Source organism: Macaca nemestrina, chromosome 6 (assembly GCF_043159975.1).
Source record: "Macaca nemestrina isolate mMacNem1 chromosome 6, mMacNem.hap1, whole genome shotgun sequence".
Taxonomy (NCBI): Eukaryota; Metazoa; Chordata; class Mammalia; order Primates; family Cercopithecidae; genus Macaca; species Macaca nemestrina.
This window is the reverse complement of record NC_092130.1, coordinates 81600296-81617093: the sequence shown is the minus strand read 5'-3', so window position 1 is coordinate 81617093 and position 16798 is coordinate 81600296. Positions and strand designations below refer to the sequence as shown.

Here is a 16798-nt window from a genome sequence, read left to right as displayed (position 1 = left end):
CTAGGTTAAGGCACAGTAAGAGCTCAACAATCATCGGTTGCCATTGTTACTGTTTCTGAAGAAATGAAACTTACCTAGCCTCTTGCTGGTCTTGCTCAAGACACAGTTCATTGGAGGTTCCCAGAAAATGAAAACCATATATAACAACATCAATAACAAAAAAAGTGGCAAGATGCTATGACTCCAGATGAATAGCTTCATATAAATGTGTATGAACTTAATACGTAAGAATCACTTGGGAATCTTGTTAAAATGAAGATTCTAATTCAGTAGGTCTGAGGCAAGGCACAAAGTTCTACAGTTATAATAAGCTCCCAAGTGATGCCAACACTGCTGGTCCATGGACCACAACTGGAGCAACTTTTCTATTTCTGTAGTTTTAAATATTCCCCATTTTAAAAAAAGTTTAAACATTTTCTCCATTTATCATAACGTAATATTCATTTTAAAACACAAAACTGCACCACATATAACCCATCAGTCATCAACATCTTAAATAAGCAACCACTTAAGCAGAGTAAAAGGGATAACATCACATTAATGTTTGCCCACACATTATCTTATGACTATATACAGAAAAGTAGTATCTTTAAAAGTTAACTCATATACCATTCTGATCTTTAACCGTATAGCCATTCCTGAAGTAAATCATCACTCAAGATAACTTATTTAAAACTAAAAACAGTCGGTTAGGCACAGTGGCTCACGCTTGTAATCCCAGCACTTTGGGAGGCCGAGGTGGGTGGATCATGAGGTCAGGAGTTCAAGACCAGCCTACCCAAGATGGTGAAACCCCATCTCTATCAAAAATACAAAAATTAGCAGGGCGTGGTGGCAGGCGCCTATAATCCCAGCTACTCAGGAGGCAGAGGCAGAAAATTGCTTGAACCCAAGAGACAGAGGTCACAGTAAGCCAAGATCATGCCACTGCACTCCAGGCTGGGCAACAGAGTGAGACTACATCTCAAAAAAACAAACAAACAAAAAAATTTTTAAAAAGTCTACCAGGATTTGAAAAATTTGCTTGCAAATACCACCACAAATCCACACAGCTGCAAACTGATGCTTTGAAATCTTCCAGCATTATCTTTAAAAAGCTTAACTTCAGTTATATAAAACTTTGTGTTGAGCTATAACTGTTATACAGGTGCATCCTGGCCCATATTTCTTAGTAAATAAATTTCAAGACTGTCAGCAATAGCATAGCCAAAGAGACGTATTTTCCTGTGTATTCTTCCTTTCAGTGAATAGTTACAGAGAGCTCTCCAGACAGAACACTTAAAAAAATTTTTTTTCAATAGAAAGCTAACTGTAACCTGCCAATGCCAAATGAATTCTTTCTTAATTCTATTCTGTTTAATAAACTTTCACAAAGGAAAAAGGAAATTTTGAAGCAAAAATACATTATAGAATTCTAGCCACTAAAAAATCAAAATTTACTTTAGAAAGCTACTTACAATGAATATCAACTTTAAAAACAAAGTATATTTCTCATCTAATTGTATTAGGGGCCCAGGCACGGTGGCTCATGCCTGTAATCCCCAGTGCTTTGGGAGGCCAAGGTGGGCAGATCACTTGAGGTCAGGAGTTTGAGACCAGCCTGGCCAACATGACAAAACCCTGTCTCTGCTAAAAATACAAAAATTAGCTGGATGCAGTGGTGTATGCCTGTAGTCCCAGCTACTCGGGAGGCTGAGGCAGGAGGACTGCTTGAACTCGGTAGGTGGAGGATGCAGTGAGCTGAGGTCACACCACTGCACTCCAGCCTGGGCGACAGAGCAAGACTCCAGCTCAAAAAAAAGAAAAAAAAATTACTCTATATTAATATTCATAGTTATAGAAGCTTTTGTTTTTTTGCAAGAAAATCCCTCTACCTCTAAAGTTCACCTCCTCAGTCTTTTAATAAGGCACAATCTCCCTTCTTCGTAATGTCTTATGAAAACGCTTCTGGGGAAAGGAGTGGGAATAGAGTGTTAATGACTGTAGAGCATAGCTATAGCAGCAGTAAGAAAGAAAATGAAGGCAAAAAAGAAGGTCTCTCTCCTGATGAACTCCAAGGCAGTTGTAAAAGCTAGATAACCACACTTTTCAGAAGCACACAAAATTAATAACTCTGAATAATTAAAGAAATATGCTTTGCAATTATTTAAGATGAGTATGCATTGTAAAAGATTCCTTAAATTAGATTTCACAAGGTTTAATTTTTTTTTTTTTGAGAAGGAGTTTTGCTCTTGTGGCCCAGGCTGGAGTGCAATCGCGCGATCTCCGGCTCACCACAACCTCCACCTCCTGGGTTCAAGCAATTCTGCCTCAGTCTCCCGAGCAGCTGGGATTACAGGCTACCACACCCAGCTAATTTTGTATTTTTAGTAGAGACAGGGTTTCTCCATGTTGGTCACGGTGGTCTCGAACTCCCAGCCTTAGTACGCCCGCCTCAGCCTCCCAAAATGCTGGGATTACAGGCGTGAGCCACCGCGCCCGGCCACAAGATTTAATTTTTTTTCACCTGTAGTATCAAATTAGACCAATTACTCCTCCTCACTTTAGATATGGCAGAAAAATAAATAAAATATTGGAACAGGTAAGTAGTCAGAATATACCAGCACATGATCTGTCTGCTAGACAGATCCAACTAGAGGATTTACTCCCAAGTCTTATTTCCTATTTTATGAGTAGTTTGGTTCCTGTGTTTCCTCTAGATATTTCTACCTACTAAACATTTCATTGCAACTATGAAAAAGAAAATGTGAGGCCAGGTATGGTGGCTCACACCTGTAATCCCAACACTTTGGGAGGCCAAGGTGGGAGGACTGCTTGAGCCCATGAGTTCAAGACCAGCTGAGGCAATATGGTGAGACCTCATCTCCACAAAAAATTTTAAAATTAGCTGAATGTGGTGGCATGCACACCTGTCAGGATGCTGAGGTGGGAGAACCGTTTTGAGCCCAGGAGGTGGAGGCAGAGGCTACAGTGAGCCGAGACTACACAACTGTACACCAGCCCGGGTGACAGAGTGAGGACCTGTCTCGGAAAAAAAAAAAATTGTGGGTGGACAATATGACTCTTCTATTCACTTAACTGTAGTCAGTAGTCAGCATACCTACAGAGATTTGAATCGAAGCTGAGATTTAAGTCTTTTAATTAAACCTCAACTCTAGTGGTTCTAGTAAAACTTTACTGTTTGAAACTTTACAATGCACTTTGTAATTAATTAAGGTGAAACTTCAATATCAGTTCAATCCTTAGAGTGGAGGCAATCATATGAGTTCTAATTAATGCAGAGATAGCATCAACTCAGGTTTTATAACTCCTAGACTATACTTGTTCAATAATGCTGCTTTCCATAACTGTTCCTTATTTTATTCTAATATGATATTCTTGTTCATCCAAACGGTACCTATGAAAGCTGATAAACTAAAGTATAACTAGTTAGGTCAGAAAATTCCATGTGTCAGGCCGGGCGTGGTGGCTCACGCCTGTAATCTCAGCACTTTGGGAGGCCGAGGCAGGTGGATCACTTGAGCACAGAAGTTTGAGACCAGCTTGGCCAACGTGGTGAAACCCTATCTCTACAAAAAAAAATACAAAAATTAGCTGGGAGTGGTGGCCTGCGCCTGTAATCCCAGCTACTCTGGAGGCTGAGGTAAGAGAATCACTTGAGCCTGGGAGACGGAGGTTGCAGAGAGCCAGGATCGCACCACTGCACTCCAGCCTGGGCGTCAGAGTGAGACTCTGTCTCAAAAAAAAAGAAAAAGAAAAGTCCAAGTTTCAGATTAAATACAAATACCACTACTTAATTTTAGTTTTCTATCTAACATTTTTCTTAATCTTCTTAATTGCCAAAACTTTCCCGTTTCTTGTCTACCCCCATGTCGCCATCACTGTAATTAATGTTTTTGTTATATAGTATCCTGTGTTACACAAAACATGCTGGTTACAATAAGCAAATATTCAGTGCTCATTATCTCAGAAAATATTTTAAGCCCTTTACATGAAGCATCTCAATCCTCATATTTTTTTTAATTTTATTTTTTATAAATTAGAGACAAGGTCTCACTATGCTGCCTAAGCTGGTCTCCAACTCCTGAGTTCAAGTGATCCTCCTGCCTCAGCCGCTCGAAGTGCTGGGATTACAAGCATGATCCACCAAACCTAGCCATGAACTTTAAATAAGATAATAGTGTAATCCTCTCTTTATGGGGCAAAAATCAGAGCTTCAGAGATTAATTTGCCCTAATTCACACAACTACTAAGAGACAGAGATGGAATAAGTAAACAGTTTGACTCCACATTTCTAATTTCTAAATATGATAATGCATATAACTACATGGACCGTAAATTAATGTGCAGATAACTCAAAATTTGGGAGCTACAGAATTTGAAGAATCTTCTTTGCAAACACTTGGCCCAAGCAAGAACTCTTAACTCCTTCACAGATAATTAAAACTCCAATCTGAAAATAAAACAGGGCGCAGTAATATTTCAACAAATGTTTGGCTCAGCACTGTCTAAAACTTTCTCCAGTGATAGAACTTTTCTATGTACTGTCCAATATGGTAGCCACTAGCCACATATGATTATTCAGTACTTGAAATGTATCTAGTACGACTAAGTAAATTCTGAATATTTTGTAATTGAAGTTTAAATAGCCACATGCGAATAGTGGTAACCATACTGAACAGTACAGGTATAGAAGACAAAATGCCAGAAAAAGATGAGTGAAAAAATTTTTACTGCCTTCATCTAGAAATTTCACTAACAGTCAAAACAATTTAAATCTATTTTACATGCTCCAGCTTAATTATTAGCTCAAATATAAACTTCCAAATAGATTTAGGTAAACAAAAACTTTCTATATTTAAGACCTACTGTGTATTTGAATGAAAAAAATTAAAACCTGTATTATGAGAAAAGGTTCGTATATCACAATTTTTTTAGTATTTTGGATAGCTAAAAGGAAAACCTGAAAACTCTGCTACCTATGAGGAAAACTAAACAACAACAATAATAAAGAAAAAAGAGAGTGAAGTTTTCAACTCTCTTCATAGTAAACAAATGATAACAAAGTGCTTACTTACCTTGATTCTCCACTACTGTTTCTAACACTTTCTTCATCACTGTGTCCATTCATTGTAAATTATTATCAAGAAGTTTTAAAGTAAAATATAAATCTTCCCAGTTTAAAAGATGACTATAAATACTGACTCCTTGAATATAAAAATTCACAGATAAATTTTCTTCAACAGTCACAGGTTTTCTGGGACTCTCCTTTCATTCACCTAAAGAAAATATATTAACAAATTAAGAAAATTTCCTACAGAAAAAAAGTAAATAAGCCCTGTTTAAAACATACAAATCTACGTAGGCCAATTAGACTAGAGGTAGTAAGGAAGAAGTGGAGGCCTTTTATTAAATACTTAAAATACCTAGACTTCTAGTAACCACACTCCTGACTACTAACTGGAATTTAGTATGCTACTGCTAGTATACTTCAGACAGAAGAATTAAAATACTTGCGGAGTGATATGATTTTGAGAGACTAACTGAAAATGCAACTATCTAACAATGTTTGTATAGACTCCTAAAGCAAGGTGATACGATGTAACATATGCATACATCCCAAGAGTAGATAACGGAGTCTTATTAGATAACTTGGTCGAATAAATGAAGTGGGGGGCAGGGGGAGGTTACCTTTAATCAAGCTCTCATTCCTCCCACCAAGAACTTCATACACTTGAGTGAGAAAGTTTTGAAAACGCTCCCATGGGAGGAACAGGCAAATAAAAGATATCATATAATCTCAACAAAAATGCACAGATCAAAATAAATGTGTTCTTTAACAGGTAAACGGATAGTGGGGTAACATTTAAATAATAACCAGTTTGCACTTGGTTTCTATTTTGTGAAAAAAATTAAAAAGGTAATAGAATATCCACTATATCTGATTTTTTTACATAAAAAAATTGGGGCAAGAATAATGAACCAAGACACACCATTTCCACCTTTAGAGATTTCAGTACAACACTGAAGAATCACCTACAAGCCATCCACGAATAAACAAAGGAGATCTCTGGCAGGGGAGGGAGAGGAAGAAGCGGGGGAAGGAGACGTCAGATCCTTCCCCAGCCAGAAAGTACCGAGACAGCCAAATGAGAGCAGAGCTGTCCTCCGACCTCAGCAAAGAGAATTCACTCCTACGATTATTTCCCTTCCACAAAAGAGGGAGGGAAACAGACTGTAACCAACTCAATGATAGCAAAGTCTGCATCTGGATCAGGATGTTAATTCTCTAGACTACAGTCCAGAAAACTCTGCAAGCACAGGTTATCTAAAAAGTAACCGTTCTACTCAACATTTATTCCTAATGTTAAATATTAATCTCACCCTAGTCAAACAGCCTTACTGAACAATTAAGTCTTAAAAAATCGATGTTAACAAACTACCTTTCCCGTTTCTTCCTTTAAAAAGTTCACTCCCCTTTTCGTTCTTTCCTTTTCACTTTCCTTTCGTCCCTCAAAATGGCTTTCTCTGTACATTTTTAACTTCCTTTCTCCCCCACCTCCCTTACCCGAAAAAATCCTCTGAAACCCTTTCACAACCTTAAGTTCTGAAGCTCCAAGCGCACACAGTGCTCTGTCCTCTCAAGTGTCTCCATGAGGACTATCCTAAGTTATCAAACGTCTTCAGTCCCCTGTCTTTTAACAGTTGCTTTGCTCCTGTTAAGTTTTTAGAGCTGCACTCGAAAGAGGTTTGGAAATCATCCTCCTTGCTCATCCATTCAACGCTCTCCAATCAGCCTCCCTTGCGGACCTGCCCCCCTCTCCCAGGGCCTCCATCCCGGTCCGGGAGTCCCTCTTCCCGCCTCAAACTTCCCGCAGACCCGCCCCGCGCCCTCCCAGGCTCGCCCGAGCCGCCGCCCCCTCCCCCTCCCGCCGCTCCCCACGTGCTGGGAGCCCGGGTCGCGGCGGGACCCACGCACCGGCTAAGAGCCAGCCATTCGCGGGTCTCCTCTCGCGGCCCGGTCCGCACCAACCTGAAGAGGCCGGGGCAGGGCCGCCAGACCGGCTAAGGACGCGTTCTGCGGCCGCCGGCCTGTACTCGCCGCTCACACGCCCCCTGCGCGCCGGGCCCGTACACCGCCACCGGCACTCACAGAGCCAGCCGGCCTTCGCCCGGCCGCTGGGCCGCCGCCTGGGCACCGCGCCGCGCCTGCCCTCCACCCGACCGGCTCCTGTCCTCCCCGCCACATCCTGACCCGCCCGCCGCCCCCTTTCTTACCGGCGGACTTGGCGGGGCGGAGGGAGCCGACTCCAGTCGACGGCCTCCCCCGCGCCCAGGCCCGGGATCTCCGCCGCCAAGGTCCTAGAGCTCCGGCGTCTCCGGGTAAGGAAGAGTCCGTGCGGGGGAGGGGGAAGGGGACAGACGCGGAGGGGAAGGGGAAGCCCTGGCCCGCAGCACCAACGCGCGATCCCCTGCGGAGTGGAGCTAACAATTCATTATTGAAGCACCAACGGCGAGGGCAGCAAGAGCTAGAAGTAACGAGTCGTCGCTGCCGCCGCCGCGCGCGCGCGCTCCCGCTCCCGCCGCTTATCTGCCCCCGGCAGCCGCCATGACGCCGAGAGAGCGAGCGAGCGCAACCGTCTCCGTCGTAGCCGCCGCCGCCACCGAGGTCGCCGTCGCCTCCGCCTCCCGCGCGACGTAAGCGCTTCTGCTCACTCCCCTTCTCGACAGAGCGCGACGCGGGCAGGCGAGCGGGCGAGTGCGCGCACGCCGAACCCTTTCGGCTCGCGCGCGGGCTGCGGGAGGGACTACGTTCAAGAGTCGTGGGCGTAGGAAAAAAGCGATTGGTACTGGGGCGGGGCGGAGGGCGAGTGCGCGCACGCGCACGAATGGGAGTGCGCACGCTGGCTGCGCGGAGGCCGCCGGACTCTGACTGCGGGGAGGCCGCCGGACTCTGGTCGCAGCCTTAGTCCGCTGATCTTCACTTGGGTGCCCGCCCTTAGCGGCGCGGCGTTGAATTCCGGGAAATGGGAGCTTCAGGCTCGCTCCGTGCGGGTATGGGCGCTAATGTCACTCGGGATAGTTGCGCAAAGACGTCGCGGCGGAGACTGACAAGGAACCGGGGAGGAACGGGGGTGGGGAGAGAGTGCGATGGTACTCGGGAAGCCGGGAACGGCCGCGCCGAATAAGCCTAAAGGGCCGGGTCGCAAGGAGTGTCGGGTAGCACAGGCCTCGGCTCCGTCGGAGCGCCAGGCCTCAGGGTCCGGGCGGGGGCTGCTGCGTCACACCAGGCAGCCTGGGAACGCAACTGTTGGGCAACCGTGGTGGCCTCTCGCCACCTCTTACGTTTGGGCGATCTGCGACTGACGCTTCCTCGGGAGCTGATGTCCCGCACAGGCGGGGCGCCTGAGGAGGAGTGAAAATAGAGACCCGGTTGTTGACAGCCTGTGATGCCGCTTGATTCCTATGTGGGTGGCCTGGTTTAGACATGTACCAACCCTTCCTTTCTAGGTTCCTCCCCAGAGGGCGGGGTGAAGGGTGCGGCACCGAATCGCAACAAAAAACGCTACTCGAGGGATGTTAGTAACTGTCTCAGCTTAACTTGCTGCCTTTTAGCTGACAGTTTGTATCGTAACTGTAATTGTGAGCCTTAGTTAAATCCCTTCAATGTGTTGGAAACATCTTTTTTAAGTGTGTTTTTGAAACATACGTAAAGCATTTTGAAATGCTTTTTTGAAAGCATTGGTTTTTAAATCAGAATTCTGTTACACGTTATTTTTTTCAGTCTGCAGATGGACTTGACTCACTCAAGGTTAATGATTTTTGTTTTTTACTTATTTTTATAGAGGGGGGGTTTTGTCATGTTGCTAGGTTGGTCTTGAACTCCTGAGCTCCAGCGATCCTCCTGCCTCTGCCTTCCAAAGTGTTAGAATTACAGGCGTGAGCCACGGCACCCAGCGGCCAAGGTTAATAGTATTTAAAAGTTTCTAATTCCATTGTTCAGTTATTTGATTTGGTGTAAAGGCCCACTTTCCTAGTCAAATGAGTCTGTGGTAACATGCATTCCCCAAGTAATTATTTTTCTCTTGTGGGAAATATTCCAGAGTTTTAGACTACCAGCTGTTTAAACAATTTGGTTCAAATCCTTCAAAAAAAAATCTCAAAACATAACTCCACATATGTATTTACTGCATATTGAAGGGTATATTCACCTGGAGGAGTAGGGAAAAGCAAACAGATGCCCATGGCCTTTTTGAAAACATGTATTTATCAGCAATAATTGAATAGCAAAACGAAATGGAACACTACCGTCCTTTGCAATATTAGTTTTAATACTGGGCTGTGAGGGATAAAAAGATCATACAAATCTTCATTTCTGAAGTCCCTAGAGTATTACGAACTGAGTGCTAATTTTTCATATTAAGCTTTATGTTAATATCCTTAATGATAGGAACTTCCTGTGCTCCTAATTTCTCCAGAGAAGCTAATGATTAACATATATAAAGAATGTTGTAATCAGAAGTGTAGTTCAGTTAATAAAGTCCTCAATTACAACTCTGACATTTTGTCATTGTCTTATGAAAATAATTACTGTATAATACAGTCTATTTTACGTTTTCTGGAAGCACATCAGACTGTTTTTTTTTTTAACTACTAATTGTGCCATCAAATATGCTATTCTGCCATATTGTGCCATCAAACATGCTATTCGAAAAAATATCTTGCCCAATATGTAATAAAATATTGAACATTGGAGATTTAGATTTCGAGTAAAATCATACTTTATTGCTTCACAGAAGTAGACAGTAGGTGGAAACTTGCAACAATCTTGCCGGTTTATTTTTTAAAAAGCGTGTAGGCAATCCAAAGATACCTTTTGGGTGATTTATCAACGTAGTTAAATTTACAGTGTCACTTTATCTGAATAAACTGGCTTTATCTCTACTTACTGGTACTAAAACAATATCCAACAGTTGATAATCTCACATGACTAACGAAAAATTCCACATAATTAACATTAACCAGGAGGTTTTTTTTACTATTTAATTTCCCATTTTTTAAATTTCATATTCTTTGGAAAGAATGTTATTTTCCAGAATCTAAGACAGCATTTTGTGGGTCCTTAATTGTGATATGCTTTACTAGGCGAAGTACTAAATGGGTATCCTTAGGTGGGGATAGACTGGGAACCACATATCCAGAATTTGAAATATATAACGTAAACAGGATGACTTGCTCCTTTGTTAGCTTTTTGGATGCCAGGGTTGAGATTTTAATTCCATAATTATCTTCTTGTTGCCTGGAGGATTTGCATATGAGAAACCACAAAAAACAATCAGGACAGTATGAAAATACCCTAGAATCTCAACCTATGACAGTATTTCCCATGTGCTTGCCAAACCAGAGGAAGTCTTTCCAATATGATTCTTAAATTTACAAAGTTCTCTGAATAGAACCCATGAAATCCTAAGTCATCATCTAGTGAAGATTTACTGTACATTTTCTGTTTTCCTAATAAGAAATTAGGGGAGTTTAGTTCCCAGTGTTGGGCAAGGGACAGGACTCAGTCACCTGTAAAGTTCAGAAACTACATGTGCCTGACCTTCCTATTCTTCCCCTCTTCTGATATGCAGAATTTCTAGGTTCTAGGTAGTATTTGGGAAGTTTCCCAGATTATCGTGATGTCCACCAGTGGCTCATTCACCTTCTTTATGGTCACTGTGTTTGGGGATTTTGACTGATAAATTCTTGAATCACTAAAAGCTAAATTTCAAACAAAATTCTTAGAGGTGATACTAAGAGGCAAGTATGTATAAAATCTAATAGGCATTGAAGAAGATATAAAGATTCCATCCTCTGCTGCAAAAATTGTGTGCACGCGGAGTAAGAAAGAAGGTTCAGTAGCCAACCTGAAAAATATTAAAAAATAGTTGCATTGATGCTGTATCACTCCTTTCCTTGCCCAGATTCTCTCTCTCTTTCTTCCTTCCTTCCTTCTTCCTTCCTTCCTTCTTTCTTTCTTTCTTTCTTTCTTTCTTTCTTTCTTTCTTTCTTTCTTTCTTTCTTTTCTTTCTTTTCTTTTCTTTTCTTTTCTTTTCTTTTTTCTTTTCTTTCTTTTCTTTCTCTTTGTCTGTCTGTCCTTCCTTCCTTCCTTCTTTCCTTCTTTCTTTCTTTTTTTTTTTTTGACAGTCTCTGTCACCCAGACTGGGGTGCAGTGGTGAGATCTCAGTTCACTGCAACCTCAGTCTCCTGGGTTCAAGTGATTCTCATGCCTCAGCCTCCCAAGTAGCTGGGACTACAGGCACGTGCCACCACACCCAGCTAATTTTTTGTACTTTTAGTAGAGACTGGGTTTCACCATGTTGGCAAGGCTGGTGTCAAACACCTGACCTTGGATGATCCGCCTGCCTCAGCCTCCTAAAGTGCTGGGATTACAGGCATGAGCCACCACGCCTGGCCCTCACCCAGATGCTTTACTCACTGCTGTCCAAATACGGTTGGTCCTCTGTACCTGCAGGAATTTGCAGTTACAGAGGCTCAACTATAAAGGACTTGAGCATCCCCAGGTTTTGGTAAATGGGGGTCCTGGAACTAATTCCATGAAGATACTGAGGGACAAACTGTACCACTCATTTTAATGCAGAAATTTTGTATTCATCCTTTCTTTTTAAATCCCACTACCAGGCTTAGTTTAGGCCTCTATTTTCTCTACATCTTTCCCTTCAGCTTATCCTTTAGGTTTCCTTCAAACTTGAAACCTAATTAAATCAGTCCCCTGCTTATATACCACATATATTTGTAAACTAAACATATATAAACATATATGTACATATCATATATTCCTAGTATTTTAGTTAATTTTTTCACAGACCAATCTCAGGATTGCCTCCCATCATTCCTCACGAACGCTTGGTACTCTAGACTCTTCTGCAGGTCACTGGAAAGGTATCTCTCATTGTAAGTGGATATAGCCCATTTATCTTATGGGTCAATCTTTCATAGGTTCGTTTAAGTAAATGCTCAAGAGCTCTTGAGTACCCTGACACAACTGTGCTGTCAGCCTCTGAGACTTGTCAGACAACTCTCTGACCTCCCTTTTAGGACATGGAATTGAGTATTCTGTAAGTGCAACATGTCATTGTATCACAATATAACATTTGTTTCCATACTACATTGTGAGGTCCTTGAGCAAAGAGACTGTGTCTCAGTGCATTGTATTGATATTCATTCAATACAATGTATTACATACCAGACATTCTGCTGAGGGTAGGGAGGGATTATAATACAGCAAAAACTAACACTTCCAGAGTTAAAGCCCAGTTCAGGACACAGTCACACTATAAAATCACAGCTTAGAAAAATAGTATGAGGAGACATACAGTGCTGTGAGAATCCATAATAAAGAACCCTAGTCAGGAAAGTCTCAAGAAAGTTACATGATCGACTTGATCTAGACCTGAAGAATTAACATGAATTAGTCAAGAAAGGGAAGTAAGAGCTGCTTTCTGGGTAAAAGAAACAACATGGACAAAGATTCTGGGGTCAGAGAGATCACGTCAATGCATTTGCCAGTTTGCCAAGAACAGGCTGTATTCACTTTCAGAAGTGTTCAGGTTTGGATAGTAAATTGCATGACCACCCTATTTGTAAGGAACTCTTAAGAGGCTTGTTACTGCTGGAGCAAACAGCAGCTGGACAAGATGAGGCTACATAGACGCTAGGCCCAAGGCTAAGTGAAGTATGTTTTTCAAGACAATAAGGAAGCTACTGAAGGATTTGAAACTGGGTGGTAGCTTGATGGGATTGACAAATTGAAAGTTTTTACTTTAGGTGTAAATCCCAGAGAAGGATTAGATGTGAGTTGAAGTAGATACAGTATTCCTAATAGAGTCAGGAGTCTTTGGCAGATAAGAGAGGTTAGAAATGATACGATAGACTAGGATAGTGTAATGGAGGTGGAGAGAAGTAGAATTGGGAAGAATGACAAAACTTGATGGGATTGGATTCAGGCAGGGTTAGGGGGAGGAGGGATGTTAGTCATTTGCTGGTGAATGACATTCACTTATATAGTAATGTATTTACAGATGTGTAGATAGGGAGATCATTACATTTGGTTTAAGACAGAATTGGGCCCAGTGCGGTGGCTCATGCCTGTAATCCCAGCACTTTGGGAGGCTAAAGCAGGTGGATCACGAGGTCAGGAGGTGGAGACCATCCTGGCCAACACGTTGAAACCCCGTCTCTACTAAAAATTAAATTAGCTGGGCGTGGTGGCATGCACCTGTAGTCCCAGCTATTTGGGAGACTGAGACAGGAGAATTGCTTGAACCTGGGAGGCGGAGGTTGCAGTGAGCCGAGATCGCGACACTGCACTCCAGCCTGAGCGACAGAGCTATACTGTCTTGGGAAAAAAAAAAAAAAAGACTTACAGAATTTCCAATGCCTTTGAATTGCCCGGGAGGTTTCTGGATAGAATGATGTAGCTAAGTGAAGTCTAGACTGAAAATTAAAGCTGTTAAGTGTGAAGTGTGTAGGGAAAAATTAAAGTCTTGAGTATTCATGAAGTAAACTTGGAAGACAGCCTAAGTGTGTGCAATGAAGAATTTCAGTTTATTTTTGACTAGGTAAAGGAAGATGAACTGGATAAGGAGGAGTTACACAGTTACCAGAAGGGTGTTGTGCTATTGAAGATGAGTAAGTGCTTCATGGAAAGAGTGGTGAATAGTGTCCAGTTGCTGTGTAAGAATTAGGTGGAAGGATTATCACATATTAATCATCTAAAAAACAAATACATTAATATCTTCAAAGTCTGATTTGGGATAATATGTTTTCATTGTTTTTTTCAAACAGGAACTGAAGAATACCATCATTTACAGTTATGGGCTGTGGGTGGTCACTCAATTGGTGTGATTTGAGACTGAGAACCTCCTATTCCACAAATCTGTACTTCATCCTCTACTAATGCTTGAAAAGTCATTGATGGAAATCTGTTTTAAAGCATATACTCCTGGGAAGAGTAATATGTTTAGAAGATACATAATTCTCAGCTGTGCCAAAATTTAGAATTACCTGAGGAGTTGTATACTAAAAATGCTCAAAATTCTATTCCATGGTTCTGAGGTGGGGTCTTGGCATATGCATTTTTTTTAAAAGCTCGCCTAGGTGATTCTAATGTGCCATTGTTGGAACAATCATTGACAGCATCCTATTAACACAATGTTGACTCATAACATTTTTTTTAGATGACATGTGGGGAGGACAGGACACTTATTTATAAAACAGTGGTCGGTAATGGCCATTGAGTAGGGAGGATTTTGCCCCCAGAGAAAACATTTGCCAAAATCTGGAAAAATTTTTGTGGTCATCCCAGTGGGTGGGTTTTGCAGAGTTGGCACTATTCATATATAGTAGTTAGAGACCAGGGATACTGCTAAAAATCCTACAGTGTACGGCACAGCCCCCTCTTCCCCTGCACAAAAGAATTATCTGGCTCAAAATGACAGCAGTGCCCTTGTTGAAAAAACTTGCCATAAACGATGGCAAGCTAGGTAGTATTTTCCAGTGAAATCTTACACAGATTGGAGTTGTGGTTTGGTAAGGGTGCAAATGAATGAGGATCTACTCTCTACCTAGCAGCTTAGCCAAAACTCACCCTTTCTTATAACCAGTAACAAAGGAGCCTCAAATAAAATACATTCTGCAGAACAAAGAAATGTGACTAGCATAAAAGACTGATTTCAATGTTATTTTTCTTGTTAACAATTTATAGTGTAACAAACTCTTATTGCTGGTAAGGGTGCAAATAGGTTACAACCACTTTGGGAAATTGATGGGCAGTATTCATTATAGCTGAACTTATGTCTACCCTGTAATTCAGCAGTTTCACTCCTGAGTGTATACTCAAGAGAAATGAATGTGTCTACTAAAAGTTTTTGTGTAACAATGTTCATAGCAGTTTGATTCATTATAGCCCCAAACTGGAACAAAGTGAAGCATATTCATAAAATGGAATATTATCTGGTAATAAAAAAGAAAATGCTACACACATAACATAGATAAATCTCGCAGTCATTGCATTGAGTGAAATACACACAAAATAATTCATATTGTATAATTCCATTTGTATGAAATTCAGAAACAAGCGAAACCAACTGATGATTGAAGTCAGGATGGTATTGACCTTTCTGGCGTTGGTATTGACTTGGAAGGGGCGCAGTGAGCCTTCTGAAGTGATGGAAATGTATACCTTGATCTGGAATGTTACACTGGTGAATGTGTATGAGAAAGTGCATCAAACTGCACATTGACTTTTTGTGAACTTTATATATGTTATACTCCAGGGTTTTTTTTATTATTAAATATAAGAAAAACAGCGAAGCCGCTTTTTAACTACTTGAAGTCTTCTGTCTCAAGCTTGGTTAAATACAGGGTCAACTACATAATATAGTCTCAATAAATATAAATAATCTAATGCATTATTTGGTAAAAGGAATATTGGATTTGGAATCAGACCTAGTTTGTTTTTTAAGACTAGTCAAGTGCAGTAGTGAGAAGGAGGGAAAGAGTAGAACAAGAGTTCAATCTAGAACAGACTGAACAACCAGCTGAGATAACTCACTACCTTTGGACCAGCTTCAGACCTGGTTTTGTATCACAGTTTCATCTTTCATTAGCTGTATGACATTGAGTAAGTCTCTCACTTGGGTACTTTTTGTGACTGTAAAAGAACAGAAGATAGCTGAGAGAAGTATAAAAAACATTTTTAAAATTTTAGCCTTGATTCATGATCCCTCACGACTGAGAAACGTCCACACACATTCAGGAATGGGCCTCAGCAGTTAGTAATGTATTAGGTGACCTAACACTTCTGGCTTTAGCTAGTTGAACAACAGAACCCTATCTGAATGAATCAGATTGTTCTGAGAATTTAAAATTAGGATTGAGAGAAGCTTGTCAGACTGCTGATCACTTGAACTGGGAAAATATAAATGTAGGCCAGGGCTGCTTTGTTTGGTAGCAAGCAGCATGTGGAGAATCTGAGAGATGTGATAGAGAACAAGAGTAATCTCAGATTGCTTACTGTGTCACCCAGTGTTCTAACTGCTATAAGTCTATGAATTTGGGTACAGGTTTAGTATTCCTTATCCAAAATGGTTGGGACCAGAAGTGTTTAGGATTTGGGTTATTGGAATATTTGTGTATACATAATTAGATATTTGGAGATGGGTACTCAAGTCTAAACATGAAATTCTGTTATGCTTTCTATTTTATGCTTTATATACGCCTTATACGCATAGCCTGAAGGCAATTTTATACAATGTTTTCAGTAATACTGTGCATGAAACACATGATGTATTTTACGAGGTCAGGTGTGGAATTTTCCACCTGCTGTATCATGTGGGTGCTCAGAAATTTTCATGAGGGAGGAAGATTGCTTGAATCCAGGATTTTAAGACCTGCCTGGTCAACATAGTGAAACCCCAGCTGATTTAAAGAATAATAATAAAAAGTTTCAGATTTTGGAGCAATTCAGCTTTCTAATTGGGGGTGCCCAACCTGTACTATTATCCTTACCTACAGGTAAGGAAACTAAAAACCTTGCTTAAAGTAAGTGCTAAAGATACTAAACCCCAAGTAATTTGACCCCAGAGTCTGCTTTCATGAAGCAGTGCTGACATATCAGACACAGATATAGTAGCTGCCTCAGTTACTGATAGCTTTCTGGTTCCTGATCTTAGTGCTTTGCAAAGATAGGTCTGCTGCCTATCTTTGAATTATTTATAATAATTTATCCTTA

General features: G+C 41.3%; 3 protein-coding genes across 8 annotated transcripts in view; 1 reads left to right on the top strand and 2 right to left on the bottom strand.

Annotated features, from left to right (window-relative positions):
* LOC105471048 (chromodomain helicase DNA binding protein 1) overlaps nt 1-5279 on the bottom strand; it is a 73447-nt gene extending 68168 nt beyond the window's left edge. For 4 of the 5 annotated variants that reach the window (XR_011624835.1, XM_024789478.2, XM_071098670.1 and 1 more), the window contains exon 1: nt 5079-5264. Coding sequence is in view for 4 of the 5 variants with exons in the window: in XM_024789478.2 (XP_024645246.1) it covers nt 5079-5131 (53 nt within the window). In the remaining variant the exon portion in view is untranslated. Of the gene's footprint in view, nt 1-5078 lie in introns of all 5 variants that reach the window. The other variant, XM_024789479.2, reaches the window with a different exon arrangement.
* On the bottom strand, nt 5144-8490 carry LOC112424828 (uncharacterized). Its single transcript, XM_071099195.1, has 4 exons — nt 8347-8490; nt 8075-8191; nt 7279-7954; nt 5144-5279 (listed from the first exon to the last, which is right to left on the bottom strand). The coding sequence occupies exons 1-4, from the start codon at nt 8488-8490 to the stop codon at nt 5272-5274; spliced, it is 945 nt and encodes a 314-aa protein (XP_070955296.1). The 3' UTR covers nt 5144-5271.
* Nucleotides 7710-16798, top strand: part of LOC105471044 (uncharacterized protein C9orf85-like) — a 123612-nt gene continuing 114523 nt past the window's right edge. Inside the window, exon 1 of one of the 2 annotated variants that reach the window (XR_011624836.1) lies at nt 7710-8055. The gene's annotated coding sequence lies outside the window, so the exon portion shown is untranslated. The remainder of the gene's footprint in view (nt 8056-16798) is intronic. The other variant, XM_071098672.1, reaches the window with a different exon arrangement.

Bases quoted from the DNA above. Each gene is read 5' to 3' on its own strand.
- LOC112424828 (XM_071099195.1), bottom strand. From the start codon at position 8,490: ATGTCTAAACCAGGCCACCCACATAGGAATCAAGCGGCATCACAGGCT. The intron at 8,192-8,346 runs GTAAGAGGTGGC...CCGGCCCTTTAG, and splicing joins CAGTCGCAGATCGCCCAAAC to GCTTATTCGGCGCGGCCGTT. The intron at 7,955-8,074 runs GTGACATTAGCG...GGCTGCGACCAG, and splicing joins TCTTTGCGCAACTATCCCGA to AGTCCGGCGGCCTCCCCGCA.